The 25,760-nt window shown below is 36.3% G+C and overlaps 1 protein-coding gene across 1 annotated transcript in view; it reads left to right on the forward strand.

Annotated features, from left to right (window-relative positions):
• Nucleotides 1-595: 595 nt before the first annotated feature.
• Nucleotides 596-25,760, forward strand: part of CD79B (CD79b molecule) — a 36,947-nt gene continuing 11,782 nt past the window's right edge. Inside the window, exons 1-7 of the mRNA XM_075176883.1 lie at nucleotides 596-711; nucleotides 7,651-7,689; nucleotides 9,843-9,872; nucleotides 15,696-15,719; nucleotides 17,823-17,864; nucleotides 19,710-19,994; nucleotides 24,620-24,738. Of these exons, the coding sequence (XP_075032984.1) occupies nucleotides 657-711; nucleotides 7,651-7,689; nucleotides 9,843-9,872; nucleotides 15,696-15,719; nucleotides 17,823-17,864; nucleotides 19,710-19,994; nucleotides 24,620-24,738 (594 nt within the window). The 5' untranslated portion in view covers nucleotides 596-656. The remainder of the gene's footprint in view (nucleotides 712-7,650; nucleotides 7,690-9,842; nucleotides 9,873-15,695; nucleotides 15,720-17,822; nucleotides 17,865-19,709; nucleotides 19,995-24,619; nucleotides 24,739-25,760) is intronic.

Below are 25,760 nucleotides of genomic sequence, written 5' to 3' on the forward strand. Positions count from 1 at the left end.
CAAAACCACATTGCTTTATACATGGGATAATAATTTCCATACATTATATATATGAAAAAATAAGCCTGTATTCCTGTGAGAATTACAAGGATAATAGAAACCACTGACCAATAGTTTTAAAAATATCCAGGCCACAAATCAACTGGTTTTTTTGCTAAGTTGACTTCTAATTTCTATATAAATTACTTGTGTCTTATTTTTCCTTGTAATTGTGTTCATGAAAGTGCACTTATCACTAGGCACCATTTGTACGAGTATGATTTACAGTAGTGACCAAGAGTAAATACTTTTGTAAAATCAGAGTTTAGTAATGTATAATTGCATAGGTATTTTTACATATATTTGTAATTTTTTCATTTGACAAAAGCGAATACCTAAATACCTCTCTATTCTATATTATAACAATATTAGTTACACTTAATTATCATATTGTAAATCCTGCTTATATAAAGAAAACAATGTGTGCTTGAAGGGTTTGTTCTGCATAGATACCTCTAGGTAAATTTGCTTTGTTTCAGTTACCAGGAGGAAGTCCCTGCCCTGGACTATTTGCATAGTGCCCCCTGCCCATTCTCATTTACTCCTGTCTCCTGAGACTGTGTCTGATCTGAGTATCTGTTTTTCAGACTAACTGGGGTGACATTTCACGTCTCAAGATGGCTATAACTGAGCCTGTGCTGTGTACTCTCTATATATCCATCCTTTTAATAGGTAGGTGACATCTTGTAATTTGTGATTATAAATAACTGTTTTAGGTCTTCACAGATAAGGATGCTTCTCAAAAGTGTCCCCTGTGACCAGCTGAAAAGATTTTTTGTATAAAGTATGAACATTCTTATATACTCGTGAGAATTAATGGATGTATCACGGCCTATTTCTTACTGTTGTGGTGTAATAATTAGGGGTACACCATTAGTGTTGTATTGTAATAACTCATTTGCAATGAACATAAAAAAAAGTGACTACAATTCATCACCTGAACCGTTCTTTTGCTTATGGTTAATAACTATTACATGTTATCTTATTTTGAATTGTTATTGCTGGATCTATTTTTAAAAAGATGAACTTATTCCCAGCTCCTTGTAAATGATTCACTCTGTAAATATGTGTAAAACTAGTTATATATACATTGATTTAGGGTTTTCACAGTGAAAATTCTCTCTCAATCAACTCTTTCACAAGTGTTACATTTTTATTGTGTTATTTTCCTAAGCGCAGTGTCATTTTTACTTTTCAAAAAACACATAAATTTAGCAAGATTTGTTTCAATCTGAGCTTGATGACCAGACAAAATAATTTTAACTTTTCTTTTGGGGGGTAGGGGGGTGCTTGCTTGTAAAGGACAATTTTTTTTTTGTCTTTTTTTATAGACTTGTTTGGAAAAGTAGACCAATATGGTGACTTTTGTGTGAAAGTACCTTTTCCTGCACATCTGTGTGAAAGAGGAAGCAGTGGATGCATGTCTAGAAGTCTGACGGAGCAATGAGGCAGAACAAAACAATATCTACACTTTATACTGTGATGTATTCAGAGCTGGTTTAATATTTACACAAGAGGGGCATATACTATTAAATGTGATAGACAGAGCACAGATGGGGGAAGCTCTGAATCAGCCTTTATCTTAAATATCTAAATCTAAAATAAGGGATTTCTTCTTTTAAACATATAGCCCGTTGAGTTTTATTAAACAGGTAAAAAGTAAAAAAGTGACAAAAGAATTATATCCTCAACTTTAAAGAGGATAACAGTAACTAACCCCAAATTAAAATATTAATGAAATATTTAGATCTTACTCTAGCTTTCCACTGCAGTTCTTTTGCAATGTAGAGTTGGATTGTCAATTCCTCCTCCTGCATTACAAAAGTCTGAAGCCAATTCTCATATCTTTAGGGCACTGATCTGAGAACAAAAATATTAAATTGCAAAGCACAACATTATAATTAATTAACTGTGCGATGACAGGTACTGCCCAGTGTATGAATCCATAAGTTTACAGCCCGTACAGAGCATTTCCACCTTGGAGACTTACTAGCTACTCTCACATGCTCTGACTTTGTACTGCTGAAAGATAGAGATGCACCACTCTGATTCGTAAAGTCTGCTTCCTCTGAAGTATAGGACTGACATCATGCTAGACAGATTTAGATAAGCATAAACACATTAGTTATGTATATTATTTATCTTCACAATACAAAGGCTTTGATATAAAAAGTGGCTTTATTTGATCTTGAATAAAACATACCTCATAATACTCTTACACAGCACTGTGAAGAAAAGCTTTAATTATATTCCCTGATCCCTATTCATAACTCTAGCCCTAACATTAGCCAAAGGTGTAACTACCGTAGTGACAAGGTGCCCAGAACTGGGGGAGTGAGCGTTCCCCTGTGAATGGGATTTTTTCCCAGTTGGATGGTGCAAAAAACTTTGCTATGGGTCTCACAGATGTCTAAATATGTCCATGCCAAACACACCTAGGGGTATATTTACTAAACTGCAGGTTTGAAAAAGTGGAGATGTTGCCTATAGCAACCAGATTCTAGTTATCATTTATTTAGTACATTCTACAAAATGACAACTAGAATCTGATTGGTTGCTATAGGCAACATCTCCACTTTTTCAAACTCGCAGTTTAGTAAATATACCGCCCTAGAGTACAAACACAAGTCCTAAACATAATTTCTCAAGCCATCTTTAGTTTAAAATGATGTCATACCCCACCATAATTATGAAATGCAATAAAGTATTCATGCAGCTTAAAATATACTTTACTTATACATTGCATTATTAAGTATATTTTATACTGCTTGAATTTATTGTTTTGAGGTTGAATCAAATGACCCTGTTGCAGAGGCGTGGGGCCACAGGTAGAGCAGCCTTGTATGAATTTATTCAAAGATTCCCCACATAATTATTTTGTGACACCATAATCTAGATGCAGATACTGCTCTTAAGCTTAGCTATACAACGGCATATTAATGTGCAATTATAGCTTAAAAGAAAAGTAAATGAAATGGCTTTAATATTTCTAGGTCTTATTAGAGGGATATATGGGCAACATTTGTCCCTTGAACTCCCAACTTTCGATTCTCAAGAACTTTAAGTTATATTATATACATTTGAAATATATAGCGAGAAAACACTCTGCTGTAGTTATTAGTACAAAGACATATGTTGCATTTACATAGTTAACAATAGCATCCGTAATTGTATATAGTTTGCTTTATCATGGAAACTCACGTGTATATTTGTTAATAGGGAATTTTTCATGTGATTTTATCCCTCCTAAGTTCAAATGAACAAAGGATTGGTAGACAATATACACAATAGGCAGTCATCTACAACCATCCTATAAAGGCAGGATCTTTCCATAGGTCTTCTTTCTGGGAGTTTGATATCAGAAGCAGGAGAAAGAACATTCAAAACACATCCCTACCTGGTCAGAGAACCAACTTATTTGCAAAACTTATAGAGCGAGTTCCATTGCAGGAGAAAAAAAGTTGTGCTATTATTGGTTATAGCACAATGGCTGTTTTTTATTTAGTGAACTTACATAACCATGGTAATATAAGAACACAGTGTGATGCCTGTTAGTTTCTATGAGTGAACCAGGGCTCATGGTCAGATCATTGCCAGGGCAAGGAGATTAGTAATATAAGTGGATATTGGATAGTGGTTATACAATAAGCTGGAAATTATTATACTGTATAATATGCTGGTCATGGGGCTTTGTAACCTGTTAGAGGTCTTGCATGCTTTGTATATCTTTTTCAGAATGCTGCCCATTGACCTCACTCAAACAATATTTAAGTTGGCAGCATGGTGTTGTCTTATCATGACAACAAATCTGTTCTCCAGACAAAAGACTAAACCAAGTATATTGCACAAAGGTTTAAGGGTGCAGCTGCAACGGGATCCATAAAACTCAATACAGATTGACAGATGTAACGCATGGCCCCCTTTAACAACCGAAGGCTACACATGAGGCTTCTGGAATATATAATGTTATCTGCCACTGCTTCAAGAGTATCAACATACACATGGTAATGTAGATTTAAAAAATCTCAGGCACAGCGAAACATAAAACTCAGCTTACCCATACAAAGCCACATATAATATATATAGAACGTAGGTTAAAAAAGTGAATGTCGATACAAAAGACGTACAGGTGAGAATTGTGTACATTTGCAAATTGATGCTAAAAGAATAAATGTGATGAAGCTTTTTACAACAGTGAATAAACCTATTATAAATTTTAAAAACTGTTTTCCGACTGACTTTGGAGTTAATCTCAACAAACACTGTCTTCATGTGTTATTGTTTATTAAGTGCCGTATTAAACAACACTGTATAATAAACAATGATGTATGGAAACAGAAATTGGAAGTCTCCTTGACCAAATGAACTTACAATTCAGGGACTATAACCTCAAATTCTTTCTTTCACCAGAGGTCAGAAACCTCTACATACTAAAAGTGGCCCTCAATATGCAAAGAGGTGGACATATCTTTAGGAGTTACACTGTGCAAAATTGTAAATGTCACATCAAAGTACTTTAGTATAGCCCCTTTGAATTAAATAAGCATTTCCATTTTTCTCCTGGAATGAAAATGTTGGTCAGTTTAGCATTATTTATGGGCTAAATAAATTAAGGGACATCAGGACTATTCTCATTACATCACATTTGTGTACAAGTGAAGCTTTTTCATTACATTGCTTCAACCCTCCTTTACAATAGGCAGTCATCTACCATCCCTCATGAAACGCACTTCTCCGACAAAGACTGGCAGAGGATGGGGGGTTCATCCTATATCTTAATGAGACCCATTTCGAGAAGAAGCACATTTGCAGGGGCACTCCGAGTAATGTAGTACTGCACAGCATTGGCAATTGTAATCAAATAATTCCAATTCATTGTGTAAAGTAAAAATATACATCATAAAAAAATGGGTGCATGCTCCTTAGTGCTAAACAGCCTGTGCATGTTTCCACAATAACAGGGGACCACAAGTATAGGTTCCCCCACCATAGTAAATACCAGTCACATGCTGGTCATCATAGTGCTGGTGCCTCAATGGTGAGGGGAGAGCAAAAAACTCAGAGGCTACAAGTCCCACAATGAAAAGTGCTGGGGTTCTTCTTAATCCCTCCAGGCTCTGCACGCAGCAAAATACGATGCACAGGTCCAGCAACTCCATATTTCACTAGGAACATATTCACTCTGTCCAACTCCTCTTCTCCGCCTGTGCAAAATTCACTCCTGCACAAATGTTGCCTTCATTCAACCAATGCCCTGCCGACGGAAATCTAGTGGCACTTGCGCAAATCAAGGGGGTCCAAACCTGTATTTGAGTTGCAGAGCTGCTGTTTTGCTCTTTGTCAATGAGCTCCACTAATTTTGTTCTATGTGCAGAAAAGTAAATATGAATATACTGTTTCTTAAAAAAAAAAAAAAGTATGTTTATTAAGCATATGTAAAAGTGATGTAAGTGTATAATGTATAGAATGATATAGAAGGCAAATTACTAATACTTACAAGGTAATAACATTTTTGAATAGAGTAGAGGAGAAAGGGGAGGTGGAAGTCAGGAAGTGATCCCAATGTTCAAACCCATAAAGGGAAATATATAGAAAAAATATTAATATATGTTATTTATAAAGATCATGCAAAAGTTATAGTGATTCAAAAATGGGAGTTAAAATGACTTATCCATGAAGGTCATTCTTTATTGAATGATAAAGGCGAATTATGTAGGATGTTTGTTATAAATTCCATATTGTAACTTCTAATTGATGACCAAGGCATGCAAGGGGAGACCCAAATAATTCCAGAATGTCACCAATTTGCGAGTAGAACGGTTAAAAATGTTGTATTAGTTTATTTAGAAGCTTAGCAACATGGGATGGGGAGAGGTAATAGAGTTTATTTGGGTGAATTAAGGACAGTTACACCCGTAATGGCAGGTACCATATTTCTTACCTCCATACAAAATGATGCTAGTTTAGGGCACTTCCATTAGATATATGTGTTCACCTAAGAGTAATGCCTCCACCGTAAATGTGAAGTAGTTGGAGAAGGAACTGGTCACCTAAATAGAGGTTCGGTGTGGACCAAAACCTAATAGAACACAAAGAATCAGGTTCAAATCTGCACTTTTTATAAGGTGAAACATAAACATATTACAATGTAAGATGAGTGCAGGAGATGGGGGCAAGGGGATGTTTAGTTAGCGTTTTGGGATTAGGAGTAGGAAAGAGGGAAATTGTAGAAGGTGAAACTCTTAAGACCCAATATAGAGACTTAGTAGTAAGGTGGGTAGCACAAAAAGCTATATTCACTCCTAACATAGCATATATTTACAATTCAATTGAGACAGAATTGATTGATTAAAACAGGAATTAATTTAGCTTTAAGTTAAATGCAATTTGTCTGGTCTTGATAAATAGGAAGAGGGTATATAGCTGAATAAGCCATGATATACTAGGTCATTGTTTACATTGAATAATCCAGCCATTCATCTCCCGTAGTATAAAGCAGGCCAGTGAAAGTACAGTGATACCATATGTTCTCTATATTCCTTGGTGTGAGCAGGTTAGCTATAAGCAGATGATAGATCTTCCACATAGGTGTTATAGAACCACCTTCCAATCCACCAGTGGAGGGGAGATCAGCCTAACTGGGTTGAAATGACCATTTGGAGAGGCATAGGTTCACATAGGTCGAGGTGGACAAGTATTTTGACATTTTTGGACACTTGTAACTCAAAAGGAAACTCCTATTTATACTTTAAAAAAGGAGACATATGATCTCCATAACAAAGTCAAGGGTATCAAATTGTTAAACTTCATGGGGTTAACATACAAACCCATGAAAACCCCATGAAAAGGGACCATTAGAGGTATTCCAAATCACAGCCATGAACTTTTTTTTTACAGAATAATAATGGAAACACAGTATAATGTCACTGGACAGTTGGTCTGCAGGTGCTTTTACCTATTAAGCATCATATCCAAACTGTTATTTTTTTATTTTTTTTTTAAAAACGTCCTTTAACAATCACATATTGTGGATAATTAGAAAAGAAACGACCTGTAAAGAATGTTGCAGAAGGCCAAGGCATTGAGCATGAGATCTTTCTTAGGCTGGTTATACACTACAGAAATTTACTTCTGTTATGTATAATGATTTTTACCAACGACTGATGAAAAGAAAAAAAAAAGTCCCGATCAACATGCCGATGTATCTGTACACACTATAAACTTTTTACAAGATTTAACTCAGACCTGTGCATCTCTTTATCTGTCATAACCATTAGCTAAAACGATTGTGACTATCCACACTCCATAGTGGACTATGGACAGTGCAGATCATGAGTGCATACACACTGCAGGATTGCAATAACATTGTTCCATTGTTGAACAAGATTTTTAGTTCCGGTTCAAAAATTAAATGAAACAATATGATGTGATTTGGAACAATAATCACTCCTCGTTGCAGTGTACACACTAATGCAATATCAGGCCGAACAGTCGATTATTAGGTGATTGGCACAATAATCGGCCAAAAACACTGTTATGTGTACCCAGCCTTAGGCCAATGTGAAAGCAATATGTGGTGTATTCATATACATTTTTTTGTTGTATTTGCAGAACATGCATGTGGAGTGGAACACAAATTTGAAATTGCAGGTGAATTTTATTATTTTTATTATCATGTATACATGTAAGGTAGTTAGAATACCAAGCTGAGTTTTTAATTTATGGAAGAGAATTTTGAAATGCTCAGATATAATACAAAAAAAGCTTTACAGATCTGTTTCCTTATCCCTTCACTTTTGTTTTATGTTAATTATTATGTAGTATAACTGATTCCTTATCTTTGTACATATTAAAAATGCAAGTTGCCAGGAAGAATTTGTACTGATACGGGGGGTGGACTTTCTAATGTTACAGAATAACCTCCTCTTATGTCATTTAAAGGCTATAGCTACTTTTTATGTTAATGTATGTACTAGACACATGAGGTCATATTTGTAAATTATGCTGAGGCGAGAGGGGCTGAGTACAAAGTACCCGGTCTCAGGTCACCCTAGGGGTCCCAGCAGTGGCAATGATGGTGAGGGCTATATATATATTTCAAACCCACTGGCATCAGCAGAGGAGGGGGACAGGCATGTACTTAAGTTGAGTACAATAATTTCTCTAGAACTGTGACTGATCTCATATTTTTGATCTGGGGAAGGGAACAACATCGGAGAGGATAGAGTATGATGTGGCAGATTTCTGGGGGTAAAGGTTGATCCGTAAAGATTTATAAGGTAGACATACAACTGGCTGTGACCTGCATACATTATAGGCTACAGTGAGAATGGGAGGTAAATATTAAAGCATGCTGTCCAACGTTCCCAAATCTTAGAAAAGGATTAAGAGGAATTACACAGGACACTGGTCACATATTCCATTAAACAATCTTTAATAGTATAGTGGAAGGGTCTTATTTGTACAAACTGATATTTGTGACATCCCTTATGCTATGGCACATATGCACAGTGAGACTGACCAGGAGTATATTCTTGGTTATCGAAGAGTGAAATCATGGAATAGGGTGAGGAGCTAACTTGTTTAGTTTTTTGGTCCTATACCAGATTGACAAGAACAAAGATATCACAGAGTAGACTGAAACTGCTTAAGGACAGTGGTATCATGGGAGACCAGAAAAGAGAACAGAGAGGTCATTCTAAGCCTTTCTGCCTCCATTAGTTCAGATTCTAGCAGAGACTGCACTACAATGTTGTCGTTTTTGAAGTTTGATATGCCCAGGATTCCAAGCCTGAACTGAGCACTGCATAAATGCTTTCTAACTGTTTGGCGCTCCTTGGCTCAGATGAATTATGAGGAGCTATAATGTATAAATGTGAATACATAAGGGGGAATACAGATCAGGAGTGTTTGAAATAAGTAGAGGAGTCTGGGAAGTAAATTCATCTTAATAGCATGGAAACAGACTACCTAGGATATATGACATATTTTCCTTTTCCTCCTAAAATGCAGCTCATTAGAACATAACATACCTTAAATTTGTGAGGGTTTCAGTGTAGCTACATTGGTTCATGCAGGCATATATATGCAAAATGTGTCCCACTGAGTGTAATGATTGGAGTCTGGGCACCGCCATCTCAGAGGACTTCCAAAAATTAAGTTGCTTTTTGCATCCAAAAAGGCTTTGAGTTCTGCTTTTTATGGCTACTTTCTACAATCTGAAGTCATATTCCATTTTATGTCATGTAGCCACAAGCATTCCCCTCCATGTATTGAATAATTTAACTGTAAATCAGAAGCATCTAGACATGTATGTCTTTGTGCTTAGAATAAATAGATGTTGCTTTAGTAATACTTATATATCAAATTTTAGTTTTCCTTTTCATTTATTCTCCTGAATCACACAAAAGGTATTAAGTCCTATAGTAGGAGAGAACAATTTGCCGCATGAAACTGGTTTGGTGTAATTTAAGCTCTCCCTGGTATACATATAGTATTTTTATTGTAACTAATAATAAATAATAATAATAAGTCTTTTAACGGTCATGGACAACCATTAACGTGTCTGCAACAATTTGGTGATAATTTCTCCAGGTAGTGACATTCTTTTTTTTCCATTAACATTTACCACATCATCCAAAAAAACCAAAAACCTACCAAAACAACGACACATTGTATATATGAATAGAAATTAAAAAAATGTTGCAGGAGGTCACAGTGGCAGGAAGACATTGAGCACTAGATTTTTCTTGGGTTAACGCACATGCAATATTTGGTGTATTCATATAAATTTTCTATTGTAGTTGCAGATCATGGGCGTTGTGAAAATGCAGGTATGTTTTTATGTTTACCATCATTGATATAAATAACATAGTAAGGATATTTAAAATACCAAGATGTGTTTTCTTAATGGTCTGCCCACTCACACCCTCCTAGGCAGCACGCGTATGTGTGTGCAGGGCCAGTGGAACACGGTATGTTCGGTAAGCATGGCAGGAGGCCACTCTGCTTACTAGGCGCCTTCCCCTTTAGTCTCCGAGTCCCTGCTTCGATCAGTATAAGCGCCTCATTACGCAGAGTGGAGCATTCACAGTGAAATTTCATGCAGTGGGGGGCTGGAAATGCCAGCGCCAGCCCTGTGTGTGAGGTTGTTTCTAATGTATAGCATACTTACTATCAGTACTCATTAAAAGCCCCCGCAAGGCTATATAAGTCATGGAGGGGTGGGGGGGAGTTTCCACACAGACATTTTAAACTTTATTTACAATATCTTAAGTTCTGAGAGATTCCAGAAACATTTGCATATATAATTGTGAGTGCTGCTAGTAACTTAGTTTGTATTGTAGCTTTGATCATGTAATTATAAGCAATATAGTGCAATTTCCTGTTCATTTTGGTTTTTTTTTAAAGGAAAGTCTACCTATAATTAACCTGTAACTTTATTTGTGGTGCTTTTTTAGTACCAGCTTCACGCTGCCCAGTCAGCTCAGTTAACGGAGTTTCAAATAGACAATAAACAGTCAGGGTGCTTGTTGTGATTTGCAAATGAAAATTTCCATAGTGGGTTTTTATGTGTTTGGGTAAAAATCTTAAATAAAATAGGTGGTAATACAATATCTAATAGCAGATAATGTACTGAAAACGTGTGAAATTATCAGCAATATTTCACATACACAGTGGATATGCTGCCATTATAGGGGGTTTTAATTGTATTTTTGAATACTACTTGTGCGACAAATAATGGGACTGATTTCTGTCTTAGGGATTGTACAGAAACCCAAAGTATATTCATCAAGGTCTACTAAACACTGTCTGATGACGGGGCACATGCTTTCTGACAAACGTTCTCCTCATTTTGTATTGGGTTCAGGACCGGTGCTATCCCTAAGCGAATCTAAGCAGTTACCTAGTGTACCAAGGTTTAGAGGTGTTTTTGTTTTCTGCATGGTGCAGTCTGCTGACAAGGAGGAACAGCAGCCGGCAGCTTCTTATCTGGGAAGCTGGTGGTTACTGCTTCTCCACATGGATCCTCTGGGAAAGTGGTGCTGGGCTGTGATGTCACTGCTCAGCTCCAATCTAACAGAGGAAAAGATGCTGTCCCACCCCCACTCCACACAAAGTAAGAAGCCGAGGGCAGGCTGTGCCGGGGTAATATGTGGTGCCCAGTGTACTTGCACAAGTCTTTGTTTTGCTGTTTCAATTGTGAACTCTTCAGGGTATGTTGAATTCTGTAACACTCAGCAAAACATAATGGAGCTCTTTGGGAGCGCTCATTTAGCACCAGTGAAAGCACTGTCGTACACTATGCTGCAGCGCAGTTTTGAGATACATTAATGAAGATGTTGCCCTGAAGCAAAATCAAATTAGCTGTGCTTAAACAAGTTTTGTTTTTCAATATATTACATTTTAGTCTCATATTACATTGGTTTATTTAGGTATATAAATGTACTTTCCCATATATGCAATTGGTGTCTCTTTGAATATAATGACTGAAGCCTGATTGCTGCCCCTTTAGAGCATTTGTAAAAATCAAGCTGCCATTCATGTCCAAAAAGTCTGTATAGAGACCCAGTAAGCCAGGAAAGATGTAAATGCTAGGGCCTAGAAGTTCACTAGAATATCTTGTCCTGGTTTTTAATTTGGTCAAAGGACTAACCGCATTACTGTGGCTAAACCACATTTACAATAAGATGTTTTTCTTCTCAGCTGTCGTAGAAACAGCCACACATCATTATAAAAGAAGTTGAAATAGCATTATCACCTCCCTTACGAATTTTTCATTTTTAAAAAAAATTACTTAATTGAGTTGCTATTTAAAAATAAAACATCATTACTAACAATAAAAGTATTGGTTTCTACAATAAACACTTCATATATTTTAAGCAAATAGATCATATTTTTAGAAATCTACCTGACTCTCAACAAAGGTCAATGAATGAATTCAGCTTAGGTAATTGTGAAGAAATAAAAATAAGACATATCAATGGTTTTAGTGGTGTTTCAAAATACTATCATATTAGGTGTTGCTAGCTAGTAAAATTAAAAACTATTTACATTTTACTTATTTTTTTATTGCCTACTTTACTACATCTTTATAGTTCTATCATATTGCCTTTCTATTCATAGTTACTTTTAACGATCAGAAATAATGTTTTAAATAATTTAGCCACAAGCATTCCCCTCCATGACACTTTAATCAAAATTGGTTTAATTGCTCTGAATTTAGATAATTTAACCATAACTGAGAATCATCTAGTCTGCTAAAAAAGGTATATACTCTTTGCCTACTTATTGCTTTATTAATAAATATATAAGATTTTAATGAGGCACAAGGATGGATTTGATAGCTTCTCAAAAGACCTGGGGTCGTTGTCACAATTAAGGTCACCACATTTCTAGTTACTCTGACTATCTTGGTTGGCATCTCATCCCATTACTGACACTTATAAATGGCATGTTCTGTGGCTGATTGGACCTGTATTTGGGTTTAATTAGCCACAGATTAGAAGAAGCTGGGCGTAACAAGGGTGTTCCTTGTGGAGTATGGCATAGGCGGTCGATGCACCTAGTCTTCGGAGCTGTACAAAAACAAAATTTCATTTTAATGAGCAAGATTATTAAAATCAGATAATATGGTGTAAACGTGTATGTTTGAGGACAGTATTTGATTGCAGAAGGCGGCACAACCATTATCAGTCCACAGAAACACTTGAATGTTGCACCAGCCTTGAGCTAAGGGAGTTTAGGTCCTACACTATTTTTTTTTTTTTTTTTAATTTTTATTTTTGAATGGTCAAGTAACAAACAGAACCGACATGCACTGTCAGTAAAAAAAAAACAAGCAATAGAAGCACATCATAGGTAACATAATATAAAATCAGTGTAAAGATATAAATAACCAGTGCAACAATATGCATATATGGCAGTTGACCAAGGATTTTTAAAGAAATAAGGGAGGGAGCGAAATGCCTCGACAGAGAGTGGCATGACGCAGGAGGAAAAAAGGAGGGAGACTAGTACAGTAGAGAACAGGAAAGGAAAGAGAGAAGAAAAGAGAAAGAGAGGGGTTTACGGGAGGAGGACGGACATGTGTAAATGTAGAGGCAAGTGAAAGGGGGATAAGTCTGAAAAAATGAGAGCCATGGGCTCCATACCTTAGTGAACGATCTTGATGTCCTATTGATGATGCTGGTCATGTATTCCAGGCGGTGAACCTGCCAGACTCTATTAATAACGGCTTGAAGCGAAGGTGGAGTTTGTTGCCTCCAGTCTGCTGCTATTTGGCAGGTAGCTGCCGATAAGATGTGCCTAGCTAACTTATTCTCATGTCGAGTTGCCGTTGGCGCTCCCAGGGGCAAGAGGAAAAATTTAGGCTCTAATGGAATCGTTACCTGAATAATCGATTGGATCAGGTGTTTGATCTCGGCCCAGAAGTTTGAGAGTTTAGGACAAGTCCACCATATATGGAGGTCCTACACTATTAATGATATGCATTTTGCACCTTTCAGTCACACATAAAGGATGGTGGAGCGCATTTATAGGAGAACTTTGTCCCGAAAAAAAAGCTTCAAACACCGAAGTATTAAATATAATGTCCTCCCTCAATCTTCATTAATTTAAGCAATAAATGAGGATAAACTGGACAGTATTTTAGATGAATGATAAAAGGGTTTGTTCTAAAGTGTTAAGTGGTTTGAGATTGATGTGACTTTACACTTTTGCAAGGTTCACCTCTTCAGATTTCTGCACCTCCAAACACACATCTAAAAGCGGTTCTAGTTTGTGGAGGTTTCTCCAAACCCCAGAATGTACGCGTGCACCTTGAAGTGTGACGGTTGGATCTTGTGGGTGAACTGGTGAAAATCAAAGTGATCCAATGTGCTTAGTAAATCAGGTCCATCGAGCACAAAGCAGGACTGTACCATATTCATGATTTTAGGGTTCTGATAAATCCTTGCAAATGGATTTGCATAATCCTGAAGTGCGTTTCACTTGAAGCTAAATTAGATCAAAAATTATTAGCTTATGGAGTTAGTGAAAAACAAGAAATACAGGATGAATAAATTACTGCTACCTACTGATGGGAGAGTGAGTTGGGCATATAATGGAGATTGCACACACATGCAGTTGGAAGTCTGATGTGGAAAGACGACAAGAACAGTGGTGCTTCCAAGTGGTTGCTTGTAGTAGGGTACAGTGACAGAATGTGTACTTGTGGTAGGGTACAGTGACAGAATGTGTACTTGTAGTAGGGTACAGTGACAGAATGTGTACTTGTGGTAGGGTACAGTGACAGAATGTGTACTTGTAGTAGGGTACAGTGACAGAATGTGTACTTGTGGTAGGGTACAGTGACAGAATGTGTACTTGTGGTAGGGTACAGTGACAGAATGTGTACTTGTGGTAGGGTACAGTGACAGAATGTGTACTTGTGGTAGGGTACAGTGACAGAATGTGTACTTGTGGTAGGGTACAGTGACAGAATGTGTACTTGTGGTAGGATACAGTATGATTAAAGAATGTTTAAAAAAGCCCTTGTTTCACATTTTTATAGAAAGGTATTCTTTCTATCTCCATTTGATAAATCATATCAGAAAATCTTATTTCTTATATTGTACAATAACCTTTACATGAAAATTTGGGGCATTAGGTCAGGCAAATGGCTTTAAAATGCAAGTTACAAGGGAGAAAATTGGGGGTATACTGAAGCAAGTTTACCGCCTGAAACCGAATGGGCAACGGCTGTAATTTCAGCTTTTCTAGGTACGTGTATGCTATTTTTAATGCATTTAATAAACATCTTTTAATTCTATTTGTCTGGATTTTTTGCCTTGACTTACAAGAATACATTCAACATTGCAGTAACTGCAGAAAATCTTTTTTGCTGCTGCTGCAAAAAAAAAGTGTTTTTTTTTCTGTATATTAATCAGCAATTGTTCAATTATATGCCAAATAATACTAACAATTCTTCTGATAGAAACCATCCAGTTACCTTATGTACTAAGTGCCGATAAACGCAATGCTTCTTACATATATTGCCAACTTAAGTTGTGTGCAAGCTTCTTGTCGGCCATCATGAACAACCATTAGGAAGTCTTACAAGCCCACTGCTTTCTTCTCCCTGCAGCAGTATCTCAGACGTCAAGCACTACAGGCTGCCCTCGGGAACCTCTAGTTGTATTGACAGTATGAGCTGCCCCCTATCCTTATGTCAGGGAATTCAAGCTGCCAGCATATAAAGATTCAAGCTGAAAGTTTGCATTTTTTTTGGACAATGTGTATAATGAAGAGGTGTACGTGTGTTTGTGATTGTCTGTCCATCGAGAATTTTAAATAATCTTACACTGTTACAAGTACAGATAACCTGAAATTAAATGAATTTGGTGGAAAAGCTGTTAGTTAAGTTATGGGGCATGTTATATAAGAAGTTAGTAAATAGCAAAGATTCACTAGGTAGCTTATCTTTTTAAATCCACATTTTAAGCATCATCTCCATTTTTTTTTAGTTAACAGACATATTATAGATAAATAAATATTAAACATTCTTTAAAAAAATGTTGCAAGAGGCCACGGTGGGCCAAGACATTGAGTATTAGATCTTTATTGATCAATTAATTGTTTAGTGTATTCATATTCATGTTCTATTCTATTTGCAGATATTCGATGTTCTATGAGCTCAGGTAAATTTTAACCTCTTTACCATCATTAATACATATAAGGTAGTAGGAATAGTTAAAATACCCAGCTTTGTTCTTATTCATTTATGGAACAGGATTTTATAGACTTCAAATGTAAAAAAAAATAAATCTTTACATTTCTTTTATGTTAAAGTTAGGTAAGATTGATTTTTAGAGCCACTTTGAGATGCCATAATTTATGTTTAAAAAAAACAAAAAAACGTAATATCAATTAATTCAGCTCAGATAACTGCAATGTTCAATTAAGCTCAAAGCAACAACAGTAATAAGAAAAAGTTTGTAATTGAACCGCTTGCCTGATGTAAGGAAATTCAAGCTGCCAGCAATAAAGGTTCAGTTTTCAGACAATGGGCCTGATTTAGAGTTAGGACCAAAGCAAAAAAAAAAAAAGGAGCAAATGTGTTCCTGGACAAACCATGCTACAATGCAAGGGGTGTAAAATGCACAGAACATGGCATGGACAGAACATGGCTGCTTTTGCATGTAGCACATAATTACTGGACAGCTTTATTTTTACACTCAATTAGTTTGGCTAGCATATGGCCCCACCCAATTCTAAATCTGTCTGTATTTAAATTCCCACCTCCCCTGCAGTACAACATTGTTTTGCCAACTCTAAATGAGGCCCATTGTGTATCAGGTGTCTAAGCTATTTTATTATTGATGGTTGTGATAAATGTGTAATGTAAAAGTTAGATTGTGGGGAATATTATCATCATCAGCAGCAGCTATTTTTATAGCGCCACTAATTCCGCAGCTCTGTGCAGAGAAATCACATCAGTCCCTGCCCCATTGGAGCTTACAGTCTAAATTCCCTAACATACACAGACAGAGAGAGACTAAGGTCAATTTGAAAGCATCCAATTAACCTAGCTGTATGTTTTTGGCGTGTGGAAGAAAACTGGAGCCTCTGGAGTAAACCCACGCAAACACGGGGAGAACATACACACAGATAAGGCCATGGTCAGGAATCAAACTCATGACCCCAGTGCTATAATATTATACTAAACATTCGTAAATAATGCAAATTTTCTTTCAGTAAACATGGGCTCATATATCAATATTTTGGCGATTGCTCTATGGGGGTATGTAACTGACAGCGAGATATTTTTTCACGCTGAATTTAAAAAATAAATAAATCACCCACGGGTTTTTAACTGGTATACCGACCGTTTTTAGTTAACATAGCGTGAAAACTCATGCAATTCAATTGAAAAAGAGGAAACGCTGGCCCCGCGCGTTAATCATTGTGTTTGCGAGTTTTTATGGCAGTGAAGGGAAGTTTTAACGCGGTCATGTATAACACAAAAAAAAGGATTGGCATACATTTTCATACATTCTATTGCATCACACAACCATTCTAGTTGATAATATCTACATTACAGTACTTTCTTTAGCATATTTTTTTATTTAACTATTTTTGACTATAGAATCATCTATACCATGTCAAAACACATTTGTACAAACATATTTGTACCAAAAACATACATAAATATATTTCATTGTGATTTTTATTTATTTTTTACGTTTTTTTTATTTCATTATTTTTTCACAAGAAAATCAACTTTTACATGTTAGGCATTAGTGGTAAACATAATTTATCCTTTTTCTCATTTTTACATGATTTCAAAAACAGTTTTCAGAGGTTTTTTTGTTTTTATCACACCCCAAAGAGGTGCGAGATAAAACAGCTTATTGGCCTGTTTAACGCGCAGCGTTAAAAAACAATTGAATTGCTTTTAACGTGGCTGCCTCTCGCACACCCTATACTTTCAATAGACCTTCCACTGGAGTGCAAGAGAACCATTTGATGAAAAAAAATGGAGCGTGAAAAATGGAATTGAATTGCGGGTAAAGTTAACCTGCACGAAAACGATAAAAAACAGCGTTAAAAAGACTTAACGCGGTCTAAAAAAAATATCTTGTGGTCAATTGAATACCCCCCTATATGTGAGGTGTTAATGTATGTACATATCACATGCATTACCCATACTAATATTTGTAATATTTTTTTAAACAATTACCTATTGCACCAATTATTGCAGTATTTGGTGTATCAATATTCATTTTCTATTGTATTTTCAGATCATGGACATTGTTCACTTGGACACAGTACCGAAAGCATAGGTATAATTTATTATTTATTATTATTATTGTATTATTTTTATGTCAAATAATATGCAGTAAGATTGATTCCCTATTATTGTACATTGAGAAGGGGGATTTCCTCTTTATACACAGATGACTTCCACAAAACAGCCACCACCTCTGATGCTATTTAAAGGATAAGTCATTTTTTCAAATAAAATATTTATGTATCTAATAGACCAAGGGGGTCATAGAAGTAGATTATACCCTCTGCATGTTGCTTCCTTTATAACAGAGCTGACTAAGCACGTACACCAAGGGGTCTGCATAGAAATATTGGGGGCTAAGTACATAAAGAAAAACAAGTGATATAGAAGAGCCCACAAACGGTGGCTACATGTGGCCTGCGGGCCAGCAGCTGGACCGGTCTGGATTATTAGATACACTAGCTAAGGTGTATCTAATGTTATCTGCAATATAAACATTGTCACTCTTCAGAGAACATGGTCACTGCTCTGGATACATACTTACTGGCACCATTACATCGTCTATCCTATGTCAGTAGGTTTGAAATCCACAGTATTAATAGGGAGAGGGAGAGGAGGGAGATATGTATACATGCAGAGCACAAACAAGTTCACTCTTTGACAATTAAATGTATTAATATAAAAAGGGCTGGAAAAGCACTTATGCTTTAATGATGTTCTATTTGTAAGACAAAGAAGGTTACTCTGTTAGAAGTGAACAGGAGAATAGATATAACAGCACTCCCACTTTACCCTGTACAGTTTTTACAAAGACAGAACTAATGTTGCCTTATGGTGTGCAACCTTGATTATTCCTGCACAGGTCAGCCACACACACACATACACTTAACTTTATTACAGTATATTTTAAGCAATATAGGGCAGTTTTCTGTTTGTTTGTTTGTTATTCCTTTAAAAGAAAAATCTATATCTAACTATTTTAAATTCCTAAGTATTACAGTTTGTGGATTATAGTCAGTCTTAGTCCTCATACACATGTTAACATAAAGCTCAAAATAGCCAATTTCTTTTAATGTGTAGATGACAGCTTGTAGAAATGCTTCTTGTTTCACTTAATGCATTTTGTGCAAGTTAAATACATTATGCTTAATGATTTGACATCTAATTACCTCTAAAAACCCTAAATACCAACTGCATGTCAAGAGTTTTTCACATGCAGTTTTGCTAATGTTTGCATTAATGGAAAAAATAAAAATTCCCCTCCCACACAAATATTTTATATCTTGTAGGTAATGGTGAACTCTATTATTTAACTTTAATTCAATGTGAGATCAAATATGTCAACTCAGAAACTGATACAGAAGTGCCTCACTGGACACTGTCACCCTGCATTATGTACTATCCTCACTCCTGGGTGCTGCTAACCTGCCTCACAAATGCTCCCTAGGCTGGGAAGAATGAGTGAGATGCATAATATGGGGCGGTCCCTCAGACAGTCCCCATATCCTTGGTGTGCTTTTCACATTGCTCTTCCGCAGATAATTTTTCCCTACACTTACATAATGCACTAGGTACTATGTAAAACAAACGTGACAGTCTGTCTTTAAATTAAAAAATGTATGTGCATGATTTAAACAACCTGCATATGTTCTATATCCTGCAGAGACTAGCCAAACTATATATACTTATCAAGAATATTATTACATTACAGTTATTGCTTTGGTTTTCTCTTTTCTTTTGATACCTTTTGGAAAAATAAGTTTTATTTCTACTTGCTGGAGGGACAAGGCTGGACAGTCAGCAATAAGAATTAGTTTAGATTATTATACCTCAGCAACATTGTGATAAAACATTTGACAAAACATGGCTGTCTAGTGATTTCACATTCTGTTTGTAGATACAGTGCTACAGGACCCTCGCTTTATTGCGGTGAGAAAAGGCTGGAATATCCGTATAGAATGCAGATACAAGAGTGCACTCAAGAACAGCAATATCTCCTGGTTTTACAGAAATACAAATTTGTCAGTCACGAATTCCTTACCAGATCCTTATATGACAGTACAGGAAAACAATCTGGTAATTACTAAGATCCAGAGACAACACAGTGGGATCTACTTCTGTAAGTTTAATACAAGTGAAGGAGAGAAGACATCACCCTGTGAAACTGAGCTGATGGTGGTGGGTAAGTATTTTGGAAATATGAGCACATGCTATGAGTGAGATCTTGGTGACCATTAAAATTATATATGGGGACAAATGTAGGCTGTTCATATAGGCATCACTAATGATTGTTATATGTAGCATACATACTGTACAAATAACATGCCAAACACACACAGCAGTTATACTGTTTATATAAACCTGCCCAAGCCACAATCTCCAACACATAGATGATGGACATACTTTACCATCTTACCACCAGCCAGTGGGAGTGAATATGCCCTGAATTAATAACTCTGCATCCACATACTCATTCCACTTCTATTTATTGGGAAAATAAGTGGGTGTTAAAGAGGATGTTCAGAGAAAAGAAAAAGTAGTAATGATTTCTATGCTGCTCCATGAACAGTATCGGCACATAGATGAACTAAAGCCCCTGTCTGAAGCAGCCATGGTCTCTCTGTCCCTTCACCTCTAGTAAAATATTGAATTTTTAAGAGGTTGTAATAGGATACTATGTGTTCCACCATAATAATGATACAATGCATTTGATCTTATTAATAACTAATCTCATTAATTTTTGAGTTATAATGCAATCTCAGATGAACGTAAGAGGCATCATTTTACCCAACCTTTTTAAACATTCGCTTTGTACCATGTCAACCCTAAACAGGGAATCCCAGCTATGACACTGATGCATCCAACTAGAAATCCGTAAGAGTGACTCATGCGATTCCTTTGTATATACCGCCCACGTATTACACATCTATTGACCTCCATTCACCAACCATTAAATGTTAATTGTCAATTAAATACCAATCAATCATGCACTTCACTGTGCTGCATTATCAATATAAACAAACTATTCATTCATCCTTTCAGTCAGTTATCTAAACATACAAATGGAAGGTACAAAAATGTTTACTTTACAAGTATAACTTTGAGATCATATACACAGTACATAAAATGCTTATATACAGTACAGATAATACATCATCCTTTAACCTACATGATGTTATAATGTATATTACTAAGCCACTTCAGAAGTGAATTTCCAGCTCAAATCAAATAATGTATTACCCTTTTCTGTCACTAATTTAAGTTTGTGTTTGATGAAAGATAGAAATAATGTATATGAGTGTATTATCAGTCCTTCCTCTTTGTGTAAATGTATATGTATTGAGAGAGAGAGAGAGAGAACGTGAATGAAGAAAAATGGCGCAAAGGTTACAAACAGAAAAAGAGCGAGAAAGTATTAGAGAGAGAGAGTATGTGCGGGGGTGAATTAGAGAAATAGATAGGAGGTAGAGAGAGAGAGAGAGAGAGAGAGAGAGAGAGAGAGAAATAGAGAGAAAACGACTGCAAATTTGCAGTATAAGGATAATGATAAGGTATCCATTTTAGGGATTTTCAGTGATATTGTAGGACTAGAAGTAGATTGCAGAATTATTGCATATAGAGTATAGAAAAACAGTATATATATATAAAATGCAGGCAGAGAATATTATATTGCAGGGTAGCTAAAACTATATTATATATATATATATATATTATAATATAATGCAGAGTAAATTACGGTATATCGCAGGGTAGATAAAATGCAGTATAGCAAATAAAGGCAAATTATATAAAATGCAGGCAGAATATACAAAATGCAGGTAGAGTATAGATAAGTTAGAGATTACATTGTAGGATAGTAGGCAAAACTATATAGATATAAATGCAGAGTTAGCGCATGGAAAAATGAAGGTGAGAGATTAGGAGAGCGAATAAGAGTTTTGATAGCTTCCACTGTGAAAAAGGGCTAGATTTTGGATATATTCCAGAGGTGGAAGCGGCAGGAATTGGAGAAGGACTGAATGTGTGATTTGAAGGAGAGGAAGGAATCAGGGATGATCCCCTAGGCAGCAGACTTGAGGGACAGAGAAGAGGGTAGTGTTCTCAGGATATAAAAAGACAAGGACGGAGGTGAGGGAGCCCTGAAGGTGGGAAGACAATGATTTCAGTCTTTCCAACATTAAGTTTGTGAAAACGCTGGGACATTGAAGATGGGGCGGCTGGGAGACAGCAGGAGACACAAGGTAAGAGGAGAGCATACAGGTGGAGGTGTAGAGGGAGAAGAGCAGAGGGCCAAGAAAGGATAACTTGGGTAACTCCGACAGGCAAGGGAAGAGGGGGGAGATGGAGTCTTGTGTGGAGACTGAAAAGGAGTGGTTGGAGAGGTAAGCAGAAAACCAGGAGATGACAGTGTTACGGGAGGCCTATAGATTTGAGAGTTTGCAAAAGTAGTGGATGGTCAATGGATTTGAATGCAGCAGAGAGGTCAAGACAGAGGAGAAGTGTGAAGTGCGCTTTATATTTAGTGGAGAGGTCGGTTTTGATAGAGTGGAGGGAGTAAAATCCAGATTGCTGTGGGTCAAGGAGGGACTGAGAGGAGAGAAAGGAAGGGAGATGGTTGCAAACAACCAGGTTGAGAAGTTTGGAGGCAAATGGAAAGAGGGAGAGAGCCGTAATTAGAGAGGGTCAGGGGAGGATTTTTTGAGTATTATCAACATTAACATGTATTTATATAGTGCCAGAAAACTCCCATAGTGCTTTACATTTGGGAACAAATACAGTAATAAAACAATATTGGGTAATAGAGACAGAGAGGTAAGAAGGCCCTGCTCGGAAGCTTACAATCAATGGGATGAGATAGATACATAGATAAAGAACACTAAAAGGTTTGGGCTTCCAAGTGTTAAATAGTCTATTTTCTAGATAAGCAGAGAGAGACATCATACCAGGGTGACATCATAGCTATTTCCTGTTTTTCATTGCAGTTATATCTAATCAAAAATATTATTTTGCAATAGTCTGTGGTGACACTGTAAAAAAGGAAGTAACAAATAAGTGAAAACATTTGGTGGAACTTTAACAAATGTATATGTTTGGTTGCAAACTAAAGAGTATACAGAACACATTCTAGTTAAAATGGTAGAAAAAGCCAATTTAAAATCTTATCCAACTGTGTGTTTCTTTTCTTCTATATTTTCAGTTTACATTTGTAATCTGTGCAAAATAAATTATTATTTATAGTGCAGTATGTATAGCCACTTGACTGGTTATTGTTTTAAGTAAAGATTTACCTTCACATTGCTGTATAATATGTTTTTGCAGCCTAAGGAAAACAATGTTTAGAAGACGTAACTTCAGCCTACTCACAGCAGTTGCAGATTGATATAATGTTTTGTCTTATGAACATTGTTTGCCTCTACTTACTGTATATAGGCTACAGGTGTAAATACCCAATTCATACTGCACCAAAATCCTGGGTTTTTGCCAGGGCGAGCTCAAACGACCCGGGTCTTGGTGCAGTATGACTGGTACAAGTCAAAAATCCCGGGTCTAAAAACCCGGGTCTTCAACACGGGATTTATCGAGGGGTAATTCCCGGTTCGGATCCAGGTTGCCTGCACTATGAATGGGGCAACCCGGGTTGCACAGAAAACAAGCTGATTGGACAATGTTTACAAATGTTGAGAAAAGAGGATTTTTAGCAGTGTACTTTATGCTTGCTGTGACAATGCTTGCTGCCTAGTAACTACACATGATGACAGCTACAAATCCATTACTAATTAATAGTGTGAGAGGCTGGATATTATTACAAATGGAAAATGGTAAAATAATAGGATTCTGTTCTGTCAGAGAATGGAAATGGGTTACAAACTGTTATTAACACCTTCAGGAGTAATAAAATAGGCAGTAAAGGACAATAAAAAAAACATGTTGAAATAGGATTAGCCAAGTCATTGTCATAAATAACACAAAATAATTTTATCATTTTGTAAAATACATTGTTTATTCCATACTCCTATAAAGTATATGCTTAAACATCCTCTAATGAGCATTTGATTTTGTGCAATGTCATTCAAACACAATTTAGTAGTTGCTATGGAATTGTATAGGTAAGCTAGACAACTGTCAATGACATCACCATTTTTCAGCCAATGAAAACTGCTCTGGTGATGACTCCCACAAATTGCCAGGGCACAGACTTGTGCAGTATGAATGGGGTCAACCCGGGAAATTCCCGGGTCCGAGGTGCAGTATAAATGGTGTTTCTGAGCTGGGATGCTCCGAGCCCCTGCAAAAACCCGGCTTGAAAAACCCGGGATATTGCCGGGGCGGCAGTATGAAAGCGGTATAAGTGCTTGCAACGTTTATATGAACCAGATATCTGTATTTCTTAAAGTGAGCTAGGGCAGCAGCTGCTGGTGGGGATGGAAATGTGAATGTGTTGCACTTGAACTGTATATGAAAATTAAGTGCAAAGTACAATAACAACATTATCTTTTTCTTTTTGCTATAGGCATTAATTGTGCATATGATCTATGCACAGTGGGTGAGATAAGTAGTTACAAAGTAACAATTACTAGTATATATAATTACAATAGTCACCAAGTCTGTTTTGAAGTACCATATACAGAGTTCTCTGCAACAATACCTGAATGGGTGCTGGCAACTATTTATATAATGCAAAACTAAACAGAATATAATTAAGTGCCTTCAAAATAATTGTACTCAATACAAAGGATAAATGTGGCCTGCTTGGAATAACATATATACAAATATCAGAGAACCAATACTATGTTTTTACATTTACAGATTGTTGGAATACAGTTACTGCAAAATCAAGAAACACAATGAAAGATGCAATCATTATGATCCAGACATTCCTTATTCTGCTCTTTATACTCGTGCCAGTAGTAATGCTAATGGAGATGGTAAGTCTGTGCACCAAAGGTGAGCAGCAAGCGTGTGCTCCACATTTAGGTAGCTAGGTAGAATAAGAGCTATGCCATACTGGCTCCCCCATCTATCAGGAGGAAATTCATGGTACATACAAGTCACTATGGGAAGAATTTTAAAAAAAATGTCATTTTTCTTATGCCCATAAAATGAAAAGTAATGTTTTCCCATATGCTACTAAAATGATATATCCATGTGCTTGAAAAAAAAGAACAGTATTAAATTAACTTTGAATAACTTTTTAGTATAGTAGCTTAACCTATCATACATAAGTTTTTCCCATTGGATTTACAATGTTGCTGAAAGTAGAGGCTATTCCAATTATTCTGAGACATTTATTCCCAGTCTTTCTGGGTTGAATGTTTTCCCTATAAAGTAAAAAAGTAATTGGTTTCCAAGTGCCCCTGCATTTCTTACCCTTTATATTATCATCTTCCATTTAGACAAATTCAAAAGACCCCTTTAATCCATCTAAATAATGCTGCGATCTGATTAACTAGAAACAAAACACGTTCCATCCCAGAGTACTGAGCGTTCTGGCAGTTCTTCCAAATAACACACGCATGTTCAATCAGCACCTCAGTCATAGAGACCCAATTTAAGATTATAGTTTGTTGGTACAGACACCGAAGCCTACTAAATAAAATGCACTCAAGTTCCTCTAGTGAATATTGGAGATGCTTTAATGAAATAGGGTGTTACATAAATATCTGGTGAAAATGTGCACAAATAAAATTATTCTGTAAGGAAGTATTTTATAGAGGGAAATATTCTGAATTGTGAGATTTCAGAGGACACAGGTTTTTGGCTTACACAGTTTTTTTTGTTTGTTTTTTTTAATTCTCATCAGTCCCTTTTGAGACATTTTAGCAAGGCACTAAGCCGGTAATCCCAATGCACCGGAAATCCTCTGTTCTCCAATCACTAAAAGATTGGGTAGCTCGAATCAACTATTATATGACCATGGAAAAAATAATTTCCTCTGGAATGACAAATC

The sequence above is a fragment of the Mixophyes fleayi genome, chromosome 6 (assembly GCF_038048845.1).
Source record: "Mixophyes fleayi isolate aMixFle1 chromosome 6, aMixFle1.hap1, whole genome shotgun sequence".
NCBI lineage: Eukaryota > Metazoa > Chordata > Amphibia > Anura > Limnodynastidae > Mixophyes > Mixophyes fleayi.